Source organism: Mercenaria mercenaria, chromosome 1, assembly GCF_021730395.1.
Source record: "Mercenaria mercenaria strain notata chromosome 1, MADL_Memer_1, whole genome shotgun sequence".
In the NCBI taxonomy this organism is placed as follows: domain Eukaryota; kingdom Metazoa; phylum Mollusca; class Bivalvia; order Venerida; family Veneridae; genus Mercenaria; species Mercenaria mercenaria.
Genome location: NC_069361.1, coordinates 46,585,764 through 46,613,564, shown reverse-complemented (window position 1 = coordinate 46,613,564; position 27,801 = coordinate 46,585,764). Strand labels below are relative to the sequence as shown.

At 34.8% G+C, this 27,801-nt stretch overlaps 1 protein-coding gene across 1 annotated transcript; it reads right to left on the bottom strand.

Moving 5' to 3' along the window:
- Positions 1-871: 871 nt before the first annotated feature.
- LOC123539766 (serum response factor-like) lies at positions 872-27,801 on the bottom strand. The gene is made up of 9 exons (XM_045324523.2): positions 27,388-27,801; positions 25,252-25,515; positions 19,852-20,011; positions 19,423-19,560; positions 17,288-17,386; positions 11,398-11,490; positions 9,206-9,352; positions 7,780-7,874; positions 872-7,207 (listed from the first exon to the last, which is right to left on the bottom strand). Exons 1-9 carry the CDS (start codon positions 27,703-27,705, stop codon positions 7,124-7,126), a joined length of 1,398 nt encoding a protein of 465 aa, XP_045180458.2. The 5' UTR covers positions 27,706-27,801; the 3' UTR covers positions 872-7,123.

Below are 27,801 nucleotides of genomic sequence, written 5' to 3'. Positions count from 1 at the left end.
CTGATAAAGGTTCATGAAAATACAGTCATAAATAAGGCCTCTAGAATGTTAAAAATCTTTTCCTTTGATTTGACCTGGTGACCTAGTTTTTGACCCCAGATGACCCAATTTCGAACTCATCCAAGATTTTATTGAGAGTAACATTCTGACCAAGTTTCATTAAGATTGGACCAAAATTGTGACCTCTAGAGTGTTAACAGTCAAATTGTTGACAACGGCGGACGGACGACGGACACAGGCGATCACAAAAGCTCACCTTTGAGCACTTCATTCTAAGGTGAGCTAAAAAGGGTGGACGGAGAACAAAGTAAAAATGTAGACACGACAATGGGTGTCCAATCATCCACCTATACTTGTAACTTGCCTTAACAAAGTTCAAATATGCTAATCAAGGCTTGTCTAGGGCAAATAGAGCATTTCAAGACAATATAAACTACAAGTTAAGATATTGCAGAGCAGAAGAACTACCATATGTATCTTTCACATATTCTTGCAGCATTAATTTCCATTTGGTACATTTTTACAAGTAACTTCATAACACAATACAATGTTTCAAACAGACCCATTAGGAAGCATCTAACAGCCTTGATAACATTTTGTTTTCTGATATGAAACCAAAATATTTTGCAATGATTCAGTTCTTTAGCAGTTTTGGTAGAACATCATACAAAGGTCATTCCTACAAAGTTTGATGTATATTGACTGAGATGTTTCAGAAAAGATGCTGTTAGAGCTGACTGTTTACAAACAGCAACAGACTGCAAATAAATCACCTTATCCTTTACACAAGGAGAGCTAAATACTGTGTTTAATTTGGAGGTATGCCCATTTAAAGTGAACAAGTGTCGAAAATAAATTCACCAAAAAGACATCTGGTTCTTTCATTTTATTTAGTTCTTAGAAAGTCATACATACAAAAATAGCAAAATCTTATAATCAATTTGGTAAATACTATTTGCAGTTCCTTTTAAAATATTTACATAATGCCACAAATATGTGTTTGATGTCATGCTGTCAAAGTAAGTTTTACATAAAATGTACAGAATGGCAAACTCTTTCAACAACAACTGCAACAAAATTCAAACATTTGTCACAGAAAATATTTTTTCCAAGGGGAAACAACCTCACAGTCAAACTGCTGCAAAGCTTCTAATTAACCTTTAGTCTGCTGGCAGCAAGTGATTTTGCCTTTGTGACCAAATGCTGACCAAGATCAGCCTGCACGGACATGGTCTGTGCATGCTGATCATGGTCTGCACTGTTCACTATTCAGTCAGTAAACTTTCAGTGAACACCCCTTCGAATAATAAATGGTACTGCAAAATGAATGATGGACCAGTCCATTTTAGAAATTCAGCATGCTAAAGGTTAATAAGCACCTTGGTACTTACACATTAAATAACCAAAGGTATAAATTACCATATGTTTAGATTTTTCCCAGTAAAAATTCTTGTAAAATGTAAGCTAAATGTACACAATAAGCATGGAAGAAAGAAAAAGTAATTTTGAAAATAATTTTGCCACAGATTTCAGTATCAATATATATCCCAGCTTATTTTTTGTTGTTTTATCATACAAAAATACAGTGCAACCTCAGCAGAAAATACAATCAACCCTGTGTATACAGAAAACACGTGGGAGGAGCCAAAGTACCATTTATTTACATGTGGCCTTTATCAACAGGTTAAAATACACTAAAAGTGTTTACACATGAAGAACAACTAGTAGTGATAGGTGGTCCAAGTTTACAGGTGGTGTTTAGCACAGGTTTCACTGTTTCTGGTTTGAATGAAGGTATCCAGAAAACATTGTAATGACATGACTTACACAAGACAAATTTAGTGGCAAAAAGCCTTAAAACTAAACAAATGAACTATAGCATAGTAGACAAAGAGGCACTTGAATGTAAAATTTGAACGAAAAAAATCTCATTTAAACAGAGTGTAAACAGCAAGAAGGTATAACATCAACATAATATTACAGATAAATTGCACACCTAGAAGGTAACGAGGAACAACTACTGTGTGAATAATTTGAAAACCTTACAAATAACACTGCAATTTTTTAAACTTTCAGTTTGAATCCCTGTTGTAAGATGTTTGACAACTTGAACAGAATTTTAACTAAGCAGTAGTTTTGTTTTCTTGGGATGGAGCCAACAACTTCCAACCTGAAATGTTGGGTACCAGCAACATGGAACAGCAAAAAGAGGCTTTATCGAGAGGGAACTTTGCTTGCAAATTGCCCTATTATGTCAGCTGGGGGAAACTGAGAAATACTGCACATCTTCAGTTACAGTCAACCCTGTATATAAAAGTCATGCTACAGTGTTTATAAGCAAGTCGCCCTTATTCACAGGACAAACTACACTGCCAATATCTAAATTAGAAAAGAAACTATGACTACAAGATTCTGGTGATATCTATTCGCAGGTTGACTTTCACACAGGTTTAACTGTAAAAGAAAACTGGAGGAAAAGACTAAAATACCTGTCAATAAAATTAACATAAAATGAAGAGATGAGATTCTTTGTATGGTGTAATGACTCCAAGGTTACAGCACTGAAATTGGAACCAGTCTCAAAATGCACTCTTGCCATTCGTCAATTTCAAGACTGAACACAGAATCAACCAATCAGGTGCTGAAATTTTTAGACTGGTCCCAAAAGTCCGGTTTTAAAACCTTGTATCCGGTCATACTTACTTGAGCTCAGTTAATTTGTCATGAAAGCTCTGCCTAAATATGGCACAATGAAATGTCAATAATAAAAAATAATAAATTTTGTAAACATATATCTGCAACAATCGACAAAGCACATTCAAAACTATTTCAAAATCTGAAGGCAAAATTGTCATTTAGTTGCTCCTTCATTTCATCGAGTACATCATTTTTTCCATTCAACCATTAATATGAAAACAATGACAAAAAAAAAAAGAGAAAAAATCCAAAATTTCCACAAATGCCTTAACAAAGATATAATTATATTCCTTCAGCAAACTGCACTGTACATGTAATATTGTAACAACAACAAATATCATAAAATAACATTGCAGTAATTTGTACATGAGAGAAAAGAAATTAAAACTGACACAATATTTACAATACTGGTCATATTGGCACTTGGAGTATCATGTACAGGTAAGTTACTAGCATCATCCTATACAGCACTTTTACACAAACATGAAAGCATTAACAGAAAACTATTTGAAAGAAACCTCAAGATGTAATATAAAAAATTATCAAACACATCTACATCTGTAAAGTCTCAAAAAATATATAATTGAGCCGCATCATGAGAAAACCAGCATAGTGTCTTTGCGACCAGCATGGATCCACACCAGCTGCACATCCGCACAGTCTTGTCAGGATCCATGCTGTTTGCTAAAACTTTCTTTAATTGCAATAGGCTTTGAAAGCGAACAGCATGGATCCTGACCAGACTGCGTGGATGCGCAGGCTGGACTGGATCCATGCTGGTCGCAAAGCCACTATGTTGGTTTTCTTATGGCGTGGCTCATATTATATATTCATATCGTTAGAACTGTTATTTTGTTAGTATAACAATACATAAAGTATGTAAGTACTGATCAATTCTTTCTGTTTTGCTATGTGACTTTAATACTCTTTTCTACACATTTTAAACACTACTAAAGTGCTTTTATATAATAAATGCTGGCTGGAACCCTATGAATTATGTCAGTGTAATTCATTTTGAAAATTTGACAAAATGGTCAGGACATCAAAAATTAACATTTTAAATCATTATAAAGGTTCCACTTACAAACTGGAGTTTGTCCGATTAAAAAGCCTGTAATACTTATCTTAATTCAAACATCTGAAAACATTTACAGTGAAACACTACTAGCTCGAGCATCAGGGCTCACATGAGCAGTTAATATTGTCCTAGCTGTTTTCGCTATATATTTTATATTTTGATCACTCTAAACCCTTAATAAATCATCCCCCTTGCAACTTTGAGCAGTTAATGTTTTACTGTGAATTATCTACCAACCCAATGCCTTCAATTAGTAGTAATGAGAAAATTCATTACCAAAAAATCATTACTAAGACAGTATTATTTGAGCCACGCCATGACAAAACCAACATAGTGCTACTGCGACCAGCATGGATCAAGACCAGCCTGCGCATAGCCCAGTCTGGTCAGGATCCATGCTGTTTGCTAACGGTTTCTCTAATTGCAATAGGCTTTGAAAGCGAAAGCACAGATCCTGACCAGACTGCCCTGATGCGCTGGTCTGGATCCATGCTGGTCAAAAACGCACTATGTTGGTTTTCTCATGGTGCGGCTCATTTGGAGATGCTAACACTCTTAAGTGAGACCTATGTAATTAAGCCTTTTATATATGTACACCAACAATAACAACATAATATAAATTATTTACACAGTTCCTTGCATCTCTCTTAATCTGGCATTTTTTTTTTTTTTATATAAATGCAAAAAAGCTTTTGTATGTGTAAGAAACAAATCCAGAAAATTTTAACAAATGAGTTGTTCATCCGATAAATTTTACATAGTTGACTAGCAAATATTTCTTTTTTCTCGTTACTATTCTATATACCTAGCTATATTTGCTGGTATGGTGGTCTCAATACTACCAAGGTTAGTCATCAAAAACTCACTAACCAACACGGAAAAAAAAAGTTAAATGCATTGTTAAATGCTAATATCCTTTTGTAAACTGGAAGACAGGATAATAAATTCAATATTCTAACACCATCCGATTCATTTTCCTATGAAACAAAGAAGGCTGAAAACTGTGAATTATTATTCAACAATTCACTGTTCTGACGTCACAATTATTACGTCATGGCGTCAAACGGCATAGCAGCGCGCTGGAAAAGAAACCGATTGAAACGGGCAAATATTTAATGAATGTCGTCAAGGATGTACTTAAAAATCATTGGTAACATGTTAGAATCGAAATAATATATCTCATTTAGTGATTTGCTCTTGAATAAATCATTATTTGTCGTTCAGATGCGTATTATTATATCACTCAGGCTGCGCCCTCGTGATATAATTCCTTCGTATCTGAACTCCAAACAATGATTTATTCAGCGACAAATCACTGGATGAGATATATTATTTCTTAAGTAAATGAATGATTCATTTTGTTTCTGTAACTACTAGTACTTTCTATTTTGATTTCTTTCTTACTTTAGTTTCTACACATCGTAGATTATCTCCCTTGGTCTGCTGTTACACACATAGTAATAACTGTTTCAAAAAAAATGAATTCAATAAAAATACAATTAAAGGCACTGGCCTCCAGACTGTTCGGCAACAAAAAAGAAAGATTTTTTTTCAGATAATCTGGAAATTAATGCTATATTTCTTGAGAATGCTTTGAAACTTAATTACTGACAGACTATACGTTATGGAAACACACAAGAATTAGTTGTTTTTTACTACTTTTTATGACGAAAATCAATAAGCATTTGTAATGATTTACTCGAGGTAAACTGCCTCAATCATAAATATCTATGTTTAACGTGCATTGAAGATTAAATCCTCTATAGCGCTATTGGTAACAACAGCGGGAAACTTTTTTTTATAGCCGTGGTAGTCCAGATTCGATTCCCTATGCAGTCATATTTTTTCCTTGATTTGACATTTTAAAAAATAGTTCAGAAACAAAACCTCATATTCTAATGTTCATAATATGACCAAACTTCAATTTGAAAGAAATATCATTTTTTAGCCAAAATCTGGAGGTAACTGCCTTTAATATGCTTAACTTTACTTTTCATTTCAACATATTAGACATATTTCTCTGAAAATTACCCATACTAATCTTAATACATGTAACCAACAAAATGTAAATTAGTTCATCAGAATTCTGCTAAAATGTTTATTACAACCGGGATATCTTTACTTCAAGGGGAGATCACTGTGAAGGAGATAAAAGTTTCTCTTGCCAAACATAAGATTTTGACAGCAAAACAAGGAGTATAAAGTAAACATTAATTTCACATGGCCTAAGACCTTCAATTAATTCATTGTGTTCATGTGTAAACTTGTAACACAAATTCGTTGCCATAACCCTTCGTAATTATATGACCTATAACAATAATTTTGTAACATGATTTGAACAGAGTTATCTTGTTACAAAGGAGCAACATATTATGTGGACGGATTAAAATATCTAACAAGAAATGAACAACACTTAAAATCAACAAAAAGTTGTATGACGTCATAATTGTTTCCATAGCTACAGCACTAGAAGCTGTTGCAAAAAAATGGTTTTCTCACACGGAAGATCATGATTAGGACCAAAAGAATTCAAGACAAACATGCTGACCTTATGGGCAGTTTTCAATAGTTGATAGCATAATCTCGGGACAATCTGCCATTAGCCACTTAAGCCATTTTCTAAAATTTCACCAAAGTGGCCCAAACATTGTGATGTGGCTCGTAAAATTAGGCTATGTAAAATTCTAATTCTATAACTTCTGCACTGAATCTGTCTTAATTAAAGTGGTTCTAAGATATTTTAAGCATGTGTGACCAATGGGCTTAATGCTACCTAATTCAGTATTACATTGATCAAAGTCAAAACTGGGAACCACTTAAAATTCTTAGTAAAATTTTAGACCAGAAAGAGTCTAATCTGATATGCAATCAATGATCAGGCAGTCCTTTGTCACTTACAGAATGTTGAAATATCATATACACAAGTTGTCACAATAAACAGGACCATCTGCTTCAACATTTGTAACTACTGACATTTATTCAGTTAAAGAAAAACTTAATCTGGATATGTATTATGGGATTTACCCTTATGTAAAACTGATCCTAAAAGCTTCAGAAAACGTAATATGACACTCCTGCAGATTTCACAGAATTACGTAATTAAACACAAGACGTTTTTGTAAAAAAAAAAAACACTCACACGTAGCTTATCTATCTCTCAATAAGCTACTTTTCACGAACATAATAAATGAACACTAAACACCACAAGACGAGAACAAGCTCTGTGATAGATGTACACAACAACGTAACATAGTCCATGAAGAGTTGAAACTCGAACACCTTCCCGATGTATGACTAGTTGAATTGAGCACCAGTAAAGCACTATAGAAGGCCAACTATATGTTGGTTTCAAGTCTTTCTCGACTTTTTGGCAGCACTCGGTTGAGACAGATCTGACAACTGTGTGGATTCTGTTGTCGTCAACTGTAAAACCTGAAGCATGAGGCAAAATACATTCAAGATATTTCAAGATTTATGTATGAACATCTTTACAATAATATCTGTGTTACGGTAACATTAGGCTTAACATATCAGTAACTAACTTGTTAAGGAGGCAAAATACATATGTGTCAATATAGATTGAAATGTCTTTTATCAAAGGAACACCATGTGCAATACTGTATCAGTGAAAATGTAAAATCAAGTGTTTAAAAATAGAAGTCAATTTGATTTTTCATTGAAAACGAAATAATACTCTCTTTAATTCAGTTCTTTTCAATGATTCTTTCCATTTTATTTCAATAAACCGCAGACACTCATTAAATAAAAGAATGCAGGCATTGTAACCATTGCAAACCTGTTTGTGATATATCATGTGCATTAATGAATGGCTCAATATTAAGGACGTAATGCAAATAGTTGTATACTTTACGAAGAACGGACATACTTTTATAGATCAGGGGAAACAACTTTAGGGACCTTAAATTTGTATGTGTTCTGTTATAATAAAACCTGGCTAATGGGACAGACATGGATATGGTAACGACAAGTTATAGAGAACTTACTTGTTGAGATCCGGCTAATGAAACTGGCATGGGTATGGTGATGATTTGTTGTTGACCTTGTTGAGACTGCTGCTGTACCTGGCCAGCCTGCTGACCTGGTTTAATAATTACAACAATTTACACTTTGAAAACAATTATATGAGCCATGCCATGAGAAAACCAACATAGTGGGTTTGCGACCAGCATGGATCCAGACCAGCCTGCGCATCCGCGCAGTCTGGTCAGGATCCATGCTGTTCGCTATTAGTTTCTCTAATTCCATTAAGCTTTGAAAGCAAACAGCATGGATCCTGACCAGACTGCGCGGATGCGCAGGCTGGTCTGGATCCATGCTGGTCCCAAACCCACTATGTTGGTTTTCTCATGGCACGGCTCATATTATGTCATTTTTCAGTCAGGTTAAAATCACCCCCACACAATTTTAGGTCACATGGCGACTTCTACAGTTTTTGACAGTGAATACCCCAGTTTCCCCTCCAGGCAATATTCAAGGTGAGCACTTGGGTAGAACCACCCACTTTCTGTAAGCTAGCTAGATGTCTTTCTCACAAAGTATGTGAGGTTTTCAACCAAGATTGATAGAGGGTAAGTGCTTCATAGTCAGCTGAGGTCCATTAGATGTCACAAGCTCTATGAGATGGAAATGTACTGAATGGCACAAATGCAAAGCTATACACATACATGTAATATTAACATTTTAAGAAGTTGAAACTGTTTGGCTTTAATAAAATCTGTACTACTCATAATTTGACAAGGTTTGTGGGATGTTGTTTTTTTTATTTTGGCTGATTTAGCGGTTACTGGGTCATATTCTAAAATGTAAAATGTATTTTCCCACCAACTTTGACAGAACAATTCCCAATGTAATTTTGATGAAAATGATTCTTTCTTTGTATAGAGTAAGGCAAGATTTGATAACACAGACCATCTAAAATGTATATTGTTGTAAAGAAATGGGTATCTTTCATACAGTTTTATACTGTTGGACAGTGTTATTAGTATGACATGGATAACTGGAAGTTTTTCCCAATTTTAACCAGAACAACCCTAAATTTTCCAAGACCAAAGGTATGGATCATCTTCCCAGAATTCTAGAAAACTCCTTGTTTGATCTTGATGAAATTTGTACAGAAAGTAGTTATGATACAGAGGTAAAACAATCTTAGGTAAGAGAATAAACTGAATTGTTCATTGACGGGATATAAATGTTTCCAAAGTTTGTGTTTCATTTGCACTTCAGTATATCAAAAAGGAAATAAATCTGGGTATAAGATTTCTTTTTTTTATTTCAAAGCAGAATTCATTATTATAAACATATATAAGATTTACTGCATATCACATCATGACATGAGTGCTGGAATTGAAACCTGCACTAAGTTGGCATGGAAACAGTGAACAATTAAAGACATTATACATTACAACATACCAGTATCTGACAATGCTGTGGCTGGCTGTTGGAAGTTAAAGATGGTCTTATCTTGTATAGGTCCTGTAGCCGGGGCATACACTATCCCCTGTGGAGTTTGATACATGAACACACTTGGTGTTAGAGCCGATGCAGCCTGGTGCGTTCCTGTATTGATAAAATAATACCAGAGTTATTTCATGAACTTAATATTTTTACATAATATTTCTGTCGCCATTTTATAACAAAACTTATTACATGTGTGTTTTCATTCTCCGTTTACCCACATCAATTTTTTTTCCATATTGTCATGCTGATTTCATATCACGTGTGTGACATCATTCAGGACGTTATTTCGCTACGTGTCAATGCATAAAAAATTCAATATCACAGAATGATACAATTTTACTTGGTTGAAAGAACAAATTTTCTCATTTATATTAGTAGATGCCTGTGCAGTTAAATGACTGCTAGCTTCATAAAGAAAAATGCCCAAGGGGCTTAACTGTGATTATTTTGCTAAAAGTATTTTAGAGTTATTTGTATAGACTCTGCCAGTAATGTTTGTTAAAACTCATTCGAACATAATTTGATTTATAGCTATTTTCCTTTTTCTGACAATTTATCCATGGAATAACTGTTTGAAAAACAAGAGCTGTCAGATGACAGCGCGCTCGACTATTCGAAGAATTGATTGAAGAATGGGGTCAAACAAAAGAAAAAAATACATTAGACAAACAATGTTCCCGTATTTGTGGATTTCGATAAGTCTTGCACTAAATGGCAATGTGTGAACCAATTTCAAAGTCCAAAAAGGGCCATTATTCAGCCAAAATAGTTGTCAGAGTTATGTACTCTTGCCTACAGATGGAAATCATAATGATAAACAAGTGTTCAAAGTTTAAAAGCCATATGTTAAATAGTTTTGACAAAACATGGACTTGTATGAAATCAGAACCAATTTCCAAGTCCAAAAAGGGCAATAATTCAGCCAAAATATATGACAGAGTTATGTACTCTTTCCTACAGATAGAGACTATTATACTGAACAAGTGATAAAAGTTTCAAAGCCATATGTCAAACACTTTACACAAAATATAAACTGGTACGAAAAACTTAACTAAGATTTCTAAGTCAAAAGGGGCCATAATTCAGCCAAAATCTTTGATGAAGTTATGTACTCTTGCCTATAACTGGACAAGGTGATGGTTAACAGGTGTTGAAAGTTTCAAAGCTTTATCTTCAAAGACTTTGTCAAAATATGAACTGGTATGAAAAACTTAACCCAGATTTCTATGTCAAAAAGGGCCAAAATTCAGCCAAAATCCTTGATGGAGTTATGTACTCTTGCCTTTAACTGGACATGGTGATGGTAAAAAAGTGTTGAAAGTTCCAAAGCTTTATCTAAAATGACTTTGTCAAAATATGAACTGGTACGAAAAACTTAACCAAGATTTCTAAGTCGAAAGGGGCCATAATTCAGCCAAAATCCTTGATGAAGTTATGTACTCTTGCCTATAACTGGATATGGTGATGGTAAACAAGTGTTGAAAGTTTCAAAGCTTTATCTCAAAAGACTTTGTCAAAATATGAACTGGTACGAAAAACTTAACCATGATTTCTAAGTCAAAAGGGGCCATAATTCAGCCAAAATCCCTGATGGAGTTATGTGCCCTTGCCTATAACTGGCCATGGTGATGGTAAACAAGTGTTGAAAGTTTCAAAGCTTTATCTCAAAAGACTTTGTCAAAATTTGGACTGGTACGAAAAACTTAACCAAGGTGTGACGCCGACACCGACGCCGTGGTGAGTAGAACAGCTCTACTTATTCTTTGAATAGTCGATCTAAAAATGCCTACATACATATCAAATTTGTTAAGTAAAATAAACCTAAACAGAAGTATTTTTCTTTATGACTTAAGGTTAGTATGTTCTAAGGGGGAACTTACACGATCAGTCTATCCCAGAGGTGTCGCAGAAAAAAAAAAATCACCAATTAAAAAGTTTAGGTAGAAAAGTCAAAACAAAATCATGAAATTACCGGTATAACTCTTGCGAAGTTTTCAGGTAAAATCCCACAATCAAGTTCAAAACTTTATCCAATGGTCTTAATGTATGTGTTCAAGTCTGTTTAAGATCTGCACACCAGCCATAATAAGATAAAGATAGTATTTTATGACTAAGTGATATTTTATGAAGAAATATAAATTTACCTGTATTAAGAACATTGACAGTGGTTGCCGCAGATGTACTGGTGCCATTTGACTGTATTCTCTGTCCATTCTCTGTCTGTAACACTTGTGTACCTAAATAATGAACAGAAAAAAACTTCCATATGTATTCAACATAGCACACTTTGTGTGTTTTTCACACCATCTTTCAGCAGTATTAATGCCGTTCATTGACCTTCTAATAAGTCTTCTTGGATTGGCTGTGCAACAGCATTAACAACTCCCACAGGACGGAGTGATTAAGGTCGCTGATTTCAAGTCACATGCCACCATGGGTTTGAGCTTCATCCATGCTCAGATTCGTTTAATCTAAAGCCTTCTATGCAAGTCTAGCAGAAGGATCAATATTAAAGAACTAATATGCAAGGGCTAAGGCATAAAAAAAAAATTGTTTCTTTCCGGTATCCCGACCTACCCTAAATTTTTGGCTCGACCCAAAACTGCCTTGGAGAATCTTTTTTTCAACTTTTTAATAAAAAGTTGCAAAACTTCTCTTTTTATGCTTTAAACATGGTCAGTGATGTTAGAAATCAACTTACTGATGCTCTAAAGGCATAACCCCCTTATTTGTGTTCATTTTTTGACATAAAAATAATTTTCGAAGTCTCACTTAATAAAAAAAATTTCCAAAAAAAAAAAATTTCCAACCTACTTACCCTAATTGTTTTTAGCATGTTACCGGAAAAAAAAGATTTTTTTAGGCCTTAGTAGATGACATATTCAACAAAAGAACAAGTCAATGTATGTGATTCATTGGAAGTTTATACTGGGTGATAAAATCATAAAATGTTAAGATGTATTCATATCCTTGTTTAAATTCCTTATAAGGCATTTCTTGACTGTGGTTAGTACTCTAGACAATAGTAAAGCATGTCAAAATGACTGTGACATTTCAGTAACGATGCTGTATTTAACTGTCATCTGCAACTGATACATTACAGGGGGTTTTACTGAATCAGGATTTTATACACCTTCACATATCTTCTAATTTCACTCAATCTGAATGTCAAAGCAATCGCGGTAACCAAATGCCACTCCCACACAGACCAAGTTTACCTTTGAATGTGTCTGTCATGAAAAGGGCATTATATATATGAGCCGCACCATGAGAAAACCAACATAGTGCATTTGTGACCAGCATGGATCCAGACCAGCCTGCGCATCCATGCAGTCTGGTCAGGATCCATGCTGTTTGCTTTCAAATCCTATTGCAATTAGAGAAACCCTTAGCAAACAGCATGCGCAGGCTGGTCTGGATGTTGGTTTTCTCTTGGTGCGGCTCAAATCTGGTATAATATAACATACAAGTTACTCTTCATTAAGTTCAAGGCAAAGACAACATTTTTCCTAGATATATATTCCCCTGGTTCACATACAAGACATGAGAAGGTATTAAATATTGCTGTCTGCCATGCAGATCAACAACAGAAATGTCATTTTTGTCAGAAATTGTGTAATAACAGCATTATTTTATTCTCTAGAGGTAAGCTAAAATACAGTAGAATATTGTCCCTTAAGGTAGATCTAGTTCTGCACATTCAAATTAAGGTTTAGCAGTATATCACAAAGCAACAGATTTTTTTAGCGAATGAACAGCATCTTGACACACAACTTATCTGTCCAATACATGTTTTACTGTTCTGTCCCACGGAGTTGGATACCTAAAATATTCTAAATGAGTTGTCCCCCTTTAATGCCATTTGTAAAGAAATAAATGTAAACAATTGTCAAAACAATGTTTTACCTAGTTATGTAAAGTTTAAACACTTGCACAATGTTGCAAATGCATCAAAACGAAGACAAGTAAATGGTGTTTTTAAAGGCGCTGGACTGTCCAGAAGTGTGGCCCCTTCATGTAGTCCCTTTCAGGAATTCAATACATATATGAATAAATTGACAATGGTTTTGTACAATAATATAAATGTTTTATATGCTGTTATATTTTCATGTTAAACAATGCTTTCTTTCTATGATTTGAACGTTCGAACTTTTTCCTCCGAAACATGGACCTACATGTATACCTTAATTTTTTTTTCTACAATGTAGAATTTGATTAAACTGAATTTTAAAATCTTCAGAATATACTTTGAAAAATCAGCAAATAAAAAAGATAGGGTCCTGTGCTTGATTTTTTGCTAGACTGGTTTGAAAAATTTGGACCTCGTGCATTTTTCGTAACGGGAGTCTATGGGAAAATCATCACTTTCATAACATTTTTGCGAATAGAATTTTTTCTACAATGCAGATTTTAATGAAACTTCTCACAGTTGTAAATAAAAATATGGCCTATAATGTGGTGAAATAAAATATCGAGGTCCGTGCACTTATTTTAGAGATATTTCACCATGATTAAAGTGAACCACACATTTCACACTAATTTTAAGATATAACTTTTGAATTATTTAACGTGTCAGATGTTTTAATATCGTATTTTAACATTAGAAAGATGGTAACAGTGCCACTGTTAAAAATTTACTCACAGGTTTACGTTCATTTATAAAATAATTTTCATTTCCGTTCTTTATTATATGTTTTCTGGATAAATGATGTTACGTCATCACTTCCAGTTAAAATATCAAACATGCAGAACTAACTTAATGTTGACAAAGACCAAATCCCAGACAGAAATGAGACACTCACATTGATAGATATGTATATTGAAGTATTTAAAGCATTTCTAATGAGTCTTATGCACGAGTTACATTTTTCACTGTTCTGCTGACTTGACTTTACTTTTGGCACTTGCAAAAATCTGCGAGAGAAAGACATTTCAACTCGCAACTCGCAGTAATAATGTCAACTTTAATAGCAATTATGTTAAACACGTTTTGATAGAAATCTTATACATGTATGTATACATAAATACCTAGTTATTTTTTCTTCACTGATATTTCGCAGTCACAAGAAATTGGGGCTGTGTATCAAAAATTGTAGATAAAACATCACCATGAGATCAATATCTGCAAACCAGTCCAGACACAGTGTAAAACGTCATCAATCCATACTACTGTTTAAAATCTTATCATTAATCCTGACTTATTATGACTCTAATTTTATCTTCAATTCTTCAACAAGCAGCTAGAAATCTGCAGTGCTCCAGCTAGCTATTTTTAGCAGGGCGCATCGCCCGTTCCGAAATTCGTTCCGCCCTGTTGCCCTGCCAGGCACCCTGCCCTTTTACAACCATTCATTTCCTTTTTAGCAAACCTTCCTTTTTTTGCCTCATTGGTTATAATAAACTGCTTTATTGCACCTTTTTATCGAGTGATACACGCCGGGGGCTTTGACATAATTGACAAACAATTACCTGCTGTAATCGGCCCGATTTAGTCTGCTACACCAGCATTAAAATCACTGAAGCTTAGTGTTAAAACAAAATCTAACCAGTCTGAAAATTATCTTCATTTTTGCGCCACCTGTCAAACTGTACTTTCGTTTTCGGTCACAGACGTATTAATGTCCGTTTATACACAATAAAACTTAAGTCTAGACAACAGACATTTAAATCTAATTGATAAAAATCAACCAAATTTAAATAGAAATTTTTTTTACCTTGATCATTTTAAAAGTTTTTGAAATCGAAAGTTGATTGTCGTCTGCTGTATAAATTTGCCGGTTTTTCGTGAACATTTCTTTGAAATTAGTTTAATAAGATGTAAAGACAGTGTAAACTTTAATGTCAGATACTGTAAAATGCTGTTAAACTGTCTTTACATCATAATAATTTTTCAAAAATATTGTTTAAAAATGAGTTTTAGGAAAGTGTAACCATACCGGATTAAAAATTTTGGATACCCGGAATACTTTCTATTAGAAGTGCTAAACTTGCATTCAGTCTGTTGTAAGTTAAAAACTTTGCCTTATTTCATTTATTTAAGTGAAAGTTTAAACTTTATTTCTTCTGTATGTTACACATATAAATTTATAAATATCAAGTACATGAAGAAAGTATGTTCTGAAATTTTAACGAGTAAAATGGGCCTAAACAAAAGTTATTAAAATGTTATAGCTACAGAAATGATTTCAAGCTTTTATTTCTTTAACACACACATATTGTTATTAAATAAATAATTACAAAGAACAGGCCCTGATTCAGGAACGGGCCAAGGGGCCCTGTGCCCCCAGTTGGCTGAGAAGTGACCTATACTCATCAAAGATGCACCATACTGTTTTGACAAAAGAATATTTTTTTCTCAAAATTTAGACCCAGAAACGCACCAGAGGCCACCATTTCAAAATTTTCCATGGGGAGAGCCCCCTGACCACCCATTCAAGAGGAGAGTAACATACCCCTGCAATACCTCAAAATTTAGACCTAAAAATGCACCAGAGGCCACCATTTCATGTCTGTATTTCAAAAATTTCTGGAACTGCCAAGTAAATTATGAGCAACAGCATTCTTAGTATACTAGAGATGACAAACCTAGCCTATCAAAGCACAAAGTATGCCTTATACCATGCCTAAAGTATATGTTAACAAGGCAGTCTGAAAGACAGCTAAATCCCCCGCCACTGCTATGGATAGTGAAAGGGTAAAACCTTTGATTTTAGCTGTGACCTTGACCTTGAACTGACATGGCTGACTCATGAATTCTGCACAACGTCTTGATGAGGTGATCATTTGACCAAAGTTTCATGAAAATCCTTCAAGGGGTTTAGGAGAAACAGAGCTGAAACCTTTGACCTTCAGTTGTGACCTTGACCTTCAGTTGACATGGCTGACTCATGAGTTCTTGATGAGGTGATCATTTGACCCAAGTTTGATGAAAATCCTTCAAGGGGTTAAGGAGATACAGAGTGGACACCAAATGGAAGGCTCAAACCTTCGACCCTTAGTTGTGACCTTGACCTTGAGCTGGCATGGTTGACTCATAATTTCTGCACATCGTTTTGATGAGGTAATCATTTGACCCAAGTTTTATAAAATTCCTTCAAGGGGTTTAGGAGATATAGAGCGGACACGAAATGGAAGGCTCAAACCTTTGACCTTCAGTTGTGACCTTAACCTTGAGCCAACATGGCTGACTTATAAGTTCTGCACATCGCCTTGATGAGGTGATCGTTTGACCCAAGTTTGATGAAAATCCTTCAAGGGGTTTAGGAGATATAGAGCGGACACAAAATGGAAGGTTCAACCTTTGACCCTAAGTTGTGACCTTGACCTTGAGGTGGCATGACTGACTCATGGGTTCTGCACATCGTCTTGATGAGGTGATCATTTGACCCAAGTTTTATAAAATTCCTTCAAGGGGTTTAAGAGATATAGAGCGGACACAAAATGGAAGGCTCAAACCTTTGACCTTGAGTTGTGACCTTGACCTTGAGCCAGCATGGCTGACTCATGGGTTCTGCACATCGTCTTGATGAGGTGATCATTTGACCCAAGTTTTATAAAATTCCTTCAAGGGGTTTAGGAGATATAGAGCGGACACAAAATGGCAGGCTCAAACCTTTGACCTTGAGTTGTGACCTTGACCTTGAACCGACAAGGCTGTCTCATGGGTTCTGCACATCGTCTTGATGAGGTGATCATTTGACCCAGGTTTCATGAAAATCCTTCAAGGGGTTTAGGAGATATGGACCGGACACGATTTTGTTACGGACGGGAGGACGGACGGAAGGACGGACAGACGGATGGATGCAGACCATTCCTATAATCCCTCCGCCACGGCGGGGGATTAAAAATGCATCAGATCTAATGCATGCACCAGTTACAATGAAGTGCCCTTTTCATTGCCAGCACCCTGCCCTTTCTTAATCCTAGCTGGAGCACTGAATCTTATAGTAATTAAAACTTCATACAATATCTGTTACCATGCTATGTCATGCTATAACTATAAATAATTCCAGCCGACCATGCGACATACCGTACCTTGTGTAGGTGTTGATATTCTGTAAATTTGTTGCTGTTGTGCTTGTTGAGATGTGGCCACCTGTGATCCTTGCTGTCCTGGTATAACAAAAGATTGTCCTGCAAATATAGGAAATCAAATATTAGACACACGTTAACTGCCCTCTATCCAGCCTATGGACTCTGGGTATTTAAATTCTTCAAACATATTTGATTTTTAAATGTTTTCTCTTACCACCGTTGAGTGCACGTCTTGGGAAGGCACAATCCATTGAGGGAACTTAAAGTCATAATTATATTGGCCTCTTTCTGTCAGTGTCCTGACTGGAGCCGGTGGGAGTGGCCCTGAAAAGGGTCCGTTTGTGATGAAAGAGGCTACCTTCTTGGTGACGGCCTCCGGATAGACGGAATGCAGAGAAGACCCCGAGCGTCCCAATCCCTATGCAAAACTTGGATGTGGGAGGGGAGGAGAGGGGCACATCTACTTTACAGCGAGGGACTAGCGACAACAGCACCAGCCAGTGACTTGCAGTTTCAACCGCCCTTGTTAGAGCAAACTTGCAATACCTCCGGCAGTTTGTCTAGCGACCATGTCTAGGATCTTTGTAGTTTATGGTCTCATTGGCCGTGACAGTGACCCACTTTTGGCTTCAAAATTACTTGGATTAATTAGCTAATACTCTATGGCAATTGTGTAGAGGTAAGTTCTCTTCACCATTTTGCTTCAAAAATTCTCTTTAACGGCATGCCTGGTGACATGCGGGGGTCCGTACTCTTACATAGCCCAATTGCTATATTGTGGCTGTTATGGCCAGATGGACCCTGATGAAACACAAACACTCGACTCAACTCTTGATATATTTGTATAGTGAGCGGTGGCCCTAAAACTGAAGGTCATGGAAATGAAGCTTACAAACACAGTAGACTACTGGGACAACGAAACAAAACTCTCATGAACAGTAAGCATTTTACAGTATATATTTGAATTTACATGAGGCTGAACTTGTCAGCAAAACAAATCATTTTCTATGAATCAAAATAAATAGATAAAATTCTAATGAAATTCACAAATGTTGTTCCTCAGAATAACCATTTTAGCCAAAATGCTGAAATTTTTGCTAAGAAAATTCACAGACACTTGGGGTCTGGAACCCCAAAACCCTCCAGCCCAAACTACTACGCACCTGTATATATTTTTATCATCATCATTGTATATCCAGGCACAGACTATAAACACACAAACAATGTTAAACTCATTTGAACTAATTTGAATATATATATAATCTCTCACTAGCTTAAAAATACACAAGATATAAATGTTTGCCAGAAATATCTCACACACCAACCTTGAAAAATCATCTCATGTTTACTATTTTTGCAACTTTCCCATAGAATTTTGATGTTTTTCAGTACAGTACCTATTTTTCTGCAAGATGATATTCACGATAGTACTGGATTTCAGTGCTGTCAACAGAATACGCGAGGAATTCTGCAATTGTCAAAAAAATTCGCTCCATTTACAAAATCTTTCGACTACGTCAGCTATGGCTGCCGGATTCGTATGGTAAATATTTTTCGCGCAGTGAATACTGGAACCAGCTGGTTCCCACATTCATTACGCGATGTTTATTTATCGTACAAAGCCGGAATCCACAGCTTATGTATTCGAAAGATTTTGTAAATGGAACAAAGTTTTTCACAATTGTAATATTTCACGAATATTTTGTTGACAGCAGTGAAGATCAAGTATTATCATGAACATCATCGTGAAGAAAAATATGTATTGTTTTAAAGAACACCAAAATTCTATGGCAAAGTTGCATAAATAGTAAACATAGGACGATTTTTCAAGGTGGGTGTGCCAGATATTTCTGGCGAACATTTATATCTTAATGTGTATTTTTAAGCTAGTGAGAGATAATATATATTTTCAAATTAGTTCAAATAAGTTTAATATTGCTTGTGTGATTATAGTCTGCGTCTGGATATACAATGATGATGATAAAAATATATACAGGTGCGTAGTGGTTTGGGCTGGAAGTGTTGTGGGTTCCATACCCCAAGTGTCTGTGACAAAATTGAGTGATTTCATCATAACATTCCCACATACATTTATGTATAAATAAACAAAGGAAATACTAGAATCTACACATTACCAGGTTGTAAGATAAATCCTGGAGGTAGTCCAGGAAGATGGACCGATATACTGCCTGGGGTGGACGACTTCGTTGTACTAGGCTGTGGACTGGTTGATGTCTGATAATGTGGTTGCTGAACGACTGTTGCCATAGGCACTGAAATCAATTAGCAAAAATCATTTCTTATTCTTTAAGTTTAAGACTTCAAAATTTCAAAATTTTTAGTAGGAAAACCTGAAACAGTAAACCTGTTATTGGTCCATTTCAAAATGTTCTCAGAATTAACCAGTCATCACAAAGGATTTAATTTTGAGGAGTTGGTTAGGCAGAGTATAAAACTTTTTATGCTGGTTGCTTGTGACTCTCGCTGCCTAAGATATGAAAAAAAGAAGTAAGAAGGACTTCTACCTACATCCCTGATTAAAAGCTGGCTTTACAATAACATACCTGTGGATGCGGGTTGATATGTTTGTGTTGATGGCTGAAGCTGGGTCTGTTGTACAACTGGCTGTGTTGCCTGGGAGTGGCTGTAGTTCTCTTGCACTGTCGGACTGCTGTTCATTGTGTACACAGGTTTCAGGCCTCCAGTACTGTCCATCACCATAGGCTATAAATAGAATTAATTTTCCTTATTATTCACAACTAATTTGCAAAAAATATAGTTTAGTTAAATTCTCGCTAGGCACCTTGTATCCTAATACTGATATTTTAGTTATTAACATTTTATGTAAGTAATATATAAATGTCTTATTAAGGTAAGATCTATGCATCCTCTATAAATAAGGCAAGTTATCACCAGCAGGGATCATTCTGGCTCTTAAAATGAGGCTATTTGAATTACTATTCCTTTATTTTGCACTGAAAGTGACTCAATAAAGTTTTAAGCAAGTGTGACCAAGACAACTGATATCTTTAAGTTGTTCATATTGTTCTAAAATTGTAATTTTATCTTTTATTACCTCAGCATGTTCTCTTCTGTTGGGAAGGAAAGGGGCATAATTTAACAAAATTTGAACAGTCTCAGGAGTTATCTCCAAAGAATAATTATCATTATTATAATTATATAATTACTTTCATGCCATTTTTCAATGTTCAGTAATGCAGTTATATGCTTTGACAGCCTGATTCCCCTAGTTTCTGTATCAGTAGAAAATTATTCTCTACAAATAGATGACAACTTCCCCATATGAATCAGTGGCAGAGAATGAAAAAAAAATCCTAGTAAATATATTCCCAGCCAGAGCATTCATGTACATCCTGATTAGCCAAAAGTAGTGCAATCTTTCCCATCAATTCTGTACACCCCTGGAATTCTACTTTAGGAAACCTTGAGTCATCTTGCTACAGCTCCCCAGATATTAAATGCCATAACCAATGTTTCTCCCACACAAATACAGACCATATGTAAAGGCTTATCAGTAACAAACAGACAGATTCAGTGGCAATTTAGCACAAAGTGCCCCCTGTTGAGCTTGATTACAAGTAGCATATACAGACTGCTACCAAAAATATGGCAAAACATCAGGATCTGTAATGGAAAATTCCACATTCTGAGAAGAAGCATGCCTCAATCTTAAAGATCTCAAGCCTTGTCTAAATGGAACTTAGATAGATTATTCATGAGTAGGCCTTCAGTTAACATTATTCCGACTGTTTCACCATATACCTGTGTAAACAAAGTAGTTTCTTCTCCAGTTAATTCATTCAATTAGTCAATTTTATTTATGTATAAACCTGACAATTCAATAAATTTTTAACCCTTAGCCTGCTAAATTTCTAAAATGGACTGGTCCATCATTCAATTTGGTCAATACCATTTATTATTTGAAGGGGTGTTTGCTGCAAATTCACTGACTGAATAGCGAACAGTGCAGACCATGATCAGACTGCACGGATGTGCAGGCTGATCTTGGTCTGCACTGGTCGCAAAGGCATAATCATCTGCCGCTAGCAGGCTAAGGGTTAAAGGCCTCCATAATTTTTTTTTCTATGACTTGGTCATTAATACAGTAACAGATTTGTAGTTTCTGCAATCAAATGAGTTAACACAAAAATGGCATAAAAATCATAATCTGACGATAATTTTTCATTGTATTATAACAAAATCTTCCTGTTAAATTGCATTCTAAAAATATAGTTTATTGAGACATTTATTAATAAATTACAAAAGGCTTTAATAATACTGCTTGATGGTGTGTATCTGTATGGCATTGCCTTCTTAAAATTAAATTTTTAATACAATATAGCTTCATGTTTCTAAAACAGTCTTTAAACCTTTTAAGAAATTCAATCTCTATCATAAACCGACAGTTACCAGAAGGGTATTAAAAATTTGATGGTTTTCAGAGCACAGGAAAATAAAGTGAAATATTCAGTAACATGAACCAGTCTGTAATATTCTATAAAACACTGCTTCTGTATGAGCAGATATGTAGATTGCTGATAAGCCCTGTGTAGGCTGGATAAATTATATATACTGCCAGAACTAATGGAAAATAACAGATGGAAATCCAGTTCCAGGTAAGGGCAGTGGGCCAAATTTAGATCACAGCTACCTCCCCCAGATAATTCTCCAGCAGTATTTTACCTGCCTACAAAAATTAATGCATTTACAGAGGTTCTGGAGGAGTTACAGATCAGCAGCATATTTTGTAGATATTTTCATTTTTTTTGTGCTGCAAAAAAACTGATAAATTATCATAAAACCATGACCTGTTATTATCAGGAACCTCCATATAAAGTTCAAACTGATTTAAAAATTATTCTGATTCTCAAATTTATGGCAACATTTCGAATTTTTCGTGTTCAATGTTAAATGCAAACAAAATGTATATGTTAAACGTTTGATCTAGAATTTATGCCCCACTTTTTACTTCGCAAAATTTGCAGAGAGTCTATATTAGCTAATCTAAAATGGCTAAATTTAATGCTATAATTAATATAAATACATATTAGAGATGTGAATATAAAAAGTGACATTCAAGTATACTGCTGTCACTAAACATTTCTGGGCTAACAATATTTAAATGTAACTTTAAAGTCTTGTTTCACTAACTCAATGAAAAACACATTAAGAAAATGTCATATATTAATTTCAAAAATAGGGAAGATTATACTACTACCGACTGGATAAAAAAGGACTAAAAAATCAGATCTTTTATGCACTTACTATACAAATGAAACATTAAATTTGTCCAATTACAAATTCAGCCCTTTTACAGAACAGGCAATTCTGAAAATAATTTTTCTGATCAGGAATTTGTGCAGGTCCATCTCCCGGGCATATATTTAGACAGGTAGAGATGGGAGCCAAAAGCATACATTCCTTAGACATGAGTTTCCTAAATGAGAAACTCTGCAAGCAAGACTGCTAATGTATTTTGTTCCTAATATTCTGCAAGAGATGTCAGGAACCGTACTCTTTCTATTAAGTGCACAAGAAACATTATGTGACTTAAACATTATGTGACTTTTAAACTGCAAGTTTAAAGCAGATAATTACTGGACATTTTAGTTATTTAAAGACGTACATAGATCTGACAGTAATTCGTATATGTATATAGGCAAAAAATTTCCTACAGACAGAATTTCTTAAAACTTTGTGTACTGACTGGGAATCAAGTTTAAAACAGAAATATGTATCAAAAATCATAGGTTCCGGAGCTTGATCTTGAATTATCTGCCCTTGGAAATCAGAAAATACTAAAAAAAAACCAATTTTCAAGGGCAGATAATTCAACATTAAGGCAAGGAAACTGCATTTTAATTTATATTTCTGTTTTAGTCATCATTTGCATTAAGTATACAAAGTTTACTGAAATTCGGTCCATGGGAAAGACCAGGACTTTGAGGTATCATTTTGTCAATGTTCATTATAAGTCAAGGAATTGCAACTGCCACAGTGTCTATATACTGACAATATTAGGGCAAATTTTTCTTATGGATAGAATTTCTTTCTTTAAACTGTGTCTACTGACAGAGAATCTAATCAAAAACAGAAATATAAAATAAAGCAAACCATAGGTACCCAGCCTTGGTCATGAATTGTCTGCCCTTGAAAGTGGGAAAATACTGAAAAATATATTTTCAAGGGCAGATAATTCAAGATCAAGCACCTGTACCTATGGTTTTTACATATATTTCCATTTTAAACTTGATTCTCAGTCAATACACAAAGTTTAAAGAAATTCTGTGTCTTTAAAAGGAAAAATGTTGAAGGATTTGCACATGAAAGGGGCATGCCTCACTGACGGACAACAAAAGAATCATATTTTCTTAAGACAACAAACTTTGAAAAAAAAAATATCATTTACTGTATTGAATCATAAGGACGATAATTGTTTAAAAAAATTTTTTTTTACACAAAAGTAGTCTGCTAAACTGCTACGTAGAATTCAATGAATTTGACATTTTTTCCCTTCAATTCTACAGTATTTCGTTTTGATTAACTGTTAGTGTTACAAAAAAAAAATTAATGTACTGTACGTCACCGGTGTCACTACCAGTATTTTTAAGTAAATTTTAAGCCCTGTCTATAAATTTCAATTTAATACAGTCTAATACTGATCATGCAAATTCACACTGATTTGTCATATTCACAAAATGTTGAATTTGTAAACTGTAATGGACTGGGGTATAGACTGTCATGACCTTGTCATTTTCTTCTGCAAAAACCTACAATTTATGTGGGCTGACACTCAAAAAAAATCTTCACACCAGCTGAGTGTTTTATGGTTTATCTGGAGGAATGCGTTTCAATATGCAATCAATTTCTAAAGCAAACAATAATCTTTTATTTCTTTTTCAATGATACACTGTTAAATTTAACAAAGCAAAATAATATCTAGCTATTTTCTCCTGTAAAAGATATTGGGAGTCAGTGTTTTAAATTTTCATACTGAAATGCAGTTTCAGCTTCAAACTGAATGAATACATTTCCCTAGACAATCAAAATTCAATTCTACTTTCAGCTTCCAATATGAAGACAAACCCACAGGGCATTCATGATTTTCTAGTCTTCCTGCAAAATTTACCATATAAACATACAGTAAGCAAAAACAACTTCCTAAAATCAAAACAGATGGAGAACACAACATCTGTTTCTGATTAAAACATCTTGAACATACATGTACAGATTAAACAGGAAATCTGACCTTCTTTGTCTGACTACCCTTTACCATAAACACATGTGGAGCCATTTAGATCAGCAGCATTACCTGCCCACCTGTTTTAGGCCATAATTCTGATAAGGAATTTTACACAATTAACTTACTAATAAACATCCGAAAAAAGACTATTTTATGGGGGCATATATATTAGAAACTTGAATATTATTATCACCAAAAAACATTATACTTAAATAAAATTTGTTTCATATCTTAACAGTTATTTTTGCAACAGATTCAAGTAAAATTCAATTAAGATTTACAAGAATGGCATTAATGTTTAAAGTACAATACAATTAAATTATCCATGTTTTTCTACATGGCAAATGCAGTGGGTATTAAAAAAGCTTTTACATGTGGCATATTTTACTTTGAGACCACAGCTGTGGTTTTTAAAATAAATACTGCCAAAAATTCACTGAATCCTAGTTTTTATAAAATAATGTCCAATTACAAAACTGTACTTCCTCGTCATTTAAAAAAAAATTAAAGCTGTAATGATGTACAACTGACTATCTGTAATGAGAATATCAAACCAATTAATTTATATGTAATTATTACATGGAAAAAATATAAAAAAATTAAATGCTTGCAAATCAAAGTAAATCTATTACAATTTAGAAGGGAAGTTGGGGCACATTTTGGTTGGCATACAGCTAGCAAAAATATTTCAAGGATATACCTTTCCATTTTCTTCTTCTACCGCGTATGTTAGTTCTGTCTCCTCAAAGCCCCCAGGGTTCATCCTCTGCTCTACTGCCTGTTGCTGCCCTGGTGCAATCGGTGGTGGGTCAGGGGAGTTGAGGCATGTCTGAATGAGTGCCTTGCCACTCTCGCTTGTAATCATGGGCTGAAGTTTACGTGTGGCAAAAGTGTATACATGACCTGTCTCACTGGCTACCAGAAGCATGACTTGTGTGCCCGTAAGTGTTGACAGTTCATAGGCCTGAAAAAAACAAAACAAATTTGACGGTTATTAAAAAAAATTCTAAATTTAGTGCTAATAAATTCAAAACAAAATTATAAGCACTGCATTCTATTAATACACAAACCGTACTGAGGTTTGCATTAATTGAACATCAAAGGAAAATTTCTGGTAACCTGTCCCCCACCACTGCCATTATTTTAGCCATGGTCAAACTGTCAACTCCTGGATTTGGAGGGTTTCCAAAGTGGCAACATAGCGGACTGCACAGCTTTAATCATTCCCTGTTCCAATAAATTAGCAATACCAGAAGCAGATCCAGCATTTTGGTTGAATGGGTTAGGGGGATGAACAGGTGGCAGTATCATTGATTAGCCCCACCGCTCCCCCTAAAACCCCCGATACAACCCTGAAAAAAAAATTCAGGCATTTCTTAATACCCACCCCCTACATGACCCATGATACAACCCTGAAAAAAATCTCAATCATTTATCAGTATGCCTCTTTCTCGTAATTCTGAGCCTTCTCATTGATCCGAGCCTTTGGAAAATTTGCACTTGCAGCTATTTACTGTTTCTAAATTTTATGTATGTTGTGGCAAATCATAAGACAATTAAACAAAAATAAAAAGAAAATAGTATTACTTGCATTAAAATAGAAATATACACAACAGAAAATTTCGGCACAAAATTTGCTAATCTAAAATCACTGGGGTAATATATAACCTTCTTACAGAAAACAGAAACCACATATTTTAAAACTTTTTTGTCAGCAAACACTATAATGTATCTGTTCTTAATTTTAAAAAAGAACTTTTTCAAAAAAAGCCTTATTTTTTCAGAGCTAGTACAAATGATCTCAAGTCTCGGTTCAACGAGAAAGAATCTGGCTGTTTCAGAAGGTTAGGGTCATCATGTGAAAGCCTGGATTATTCATTTACAACAATCTTTAGAATGTTTCTTCATGGGGATTTTTTAAGTTTAGATGTTGGAGTATCAAACTATAACAAAAACACTTCTGAAACTTAAAGCTGTTACTGACCAGCACTGAAATACCGGTTAAGGGGCTCGGAATAACGAGAAAAGGGCATACTTAGTTATTAGTTACTATTTACTAATAACTGCTGACTTGATGATTGAGAATTTTTTCAGGGTTGAATCCTGGGTTTTGTAGGGTGGGGGCAGAGGTATTATGGAAGACCCGAGAATGCCTGATCTTTTTTCAGGGTTGTATCAGGGGTCTTATAGGGGGACGGGTGGAGCTAATCAATGATAGTAATGATACTGCCACCTTTTGGGGAATGGAGAGCCTAATTTCTTATGGGTTTTGGCAAAAATATATATATATAAACACATAAAGTGGTGTTATCTATATTCAAGGCTTCATATATTTGACAAAATGTCATCTTTTATTTTGTATTATTTCGAATTAGATCTCTTATTTTGGACTGTCTCTAAATAAACAGAATCAAAACATTTTTGTGTGTATTAAATTAATACAGTAGAGTCCAAAGTTTAATTCTTCTAAGGCTTTACATCATACATTTAATACAACTGAATTTTAATTTTCTGATATCAAACTTTTCTGTTCGCTACTTTTAATTTTTTGGAGGGGTGTGCATGTCCCTCCAAGTCTGCAGTTTATTACATAGTCTGTTCAATTTTCACAAAAATAACAGCATGCTATTTAAGTATTCTTAAAATTAAAAAAAAAAACTCTTTCATTTTATGTTACATTGTATTCACATCAGAATTTTCTCTTTTAAGATGCAACCGGACTTTTTAAACGCGACTTATTATGAATGGGCGCAATTTATCGAATACACAATCAATACACAGTCCGTAGTAGTCATACCCAAATATGGGTCACGTACTACAAAACACACTGACCTACCTTTTTCATTATCCCGGTTTTTCGTTTACTGAATGTTGTGTATCTTCGAAGTTTGTTTTCAATAAATTCCATTTTAATTTTGACACGTCCTTTCGTCTTTTTTCCCGGCCGCAGGCCTTTTCCCGTGCCAAATTCATCGTCGTCAGAATCTTCTTCAAATGTCGACGGATCCACTTGCTCCAACGTGATTTTGTTTCCCGCACTATAAGCTTGGCCAGGAAATGCTGGCTGGTTGCCTAAATGTCCACCATTCAATAAATCCATGTTGTACATCTGTGGAGCTGTCAATACCTTTAAATCCGGAGACGAGGTGTCCATTTGAGGCACAAATTCTTATTCGGTAAATTTTCTCAAAGAATCCGTGTTTGTGTCTTCTTCCTAATCGGGCGAAGACGTATAACTACAACAGTGTGA

Excerpts from the sequence above, each read along its gene's own strand:
- LOC123539766 (XM_045324523.2), bottom strand. The coding sequence starts at position 27,705 with ATGGACACCTCGTCTCCGGATTTAAAGGTATTGACAGCTCCACAGATG. Across the intron at positions 7,875-9,205 it reads CACAGCATTGTCAGATACTG|GTCAGCAGGCTGGCCAGGTA; the intron begins GTATGTTGTAAT and ends TTATTAAACCAG. Across the intron at positions 7,208-7,779 it reads CATTAGCCGGATCTCAACAA|GTTTTACAGTTGACGACAAC; the intron begins GTAAGTTCTCTA and ends CTCATGCTTCAG.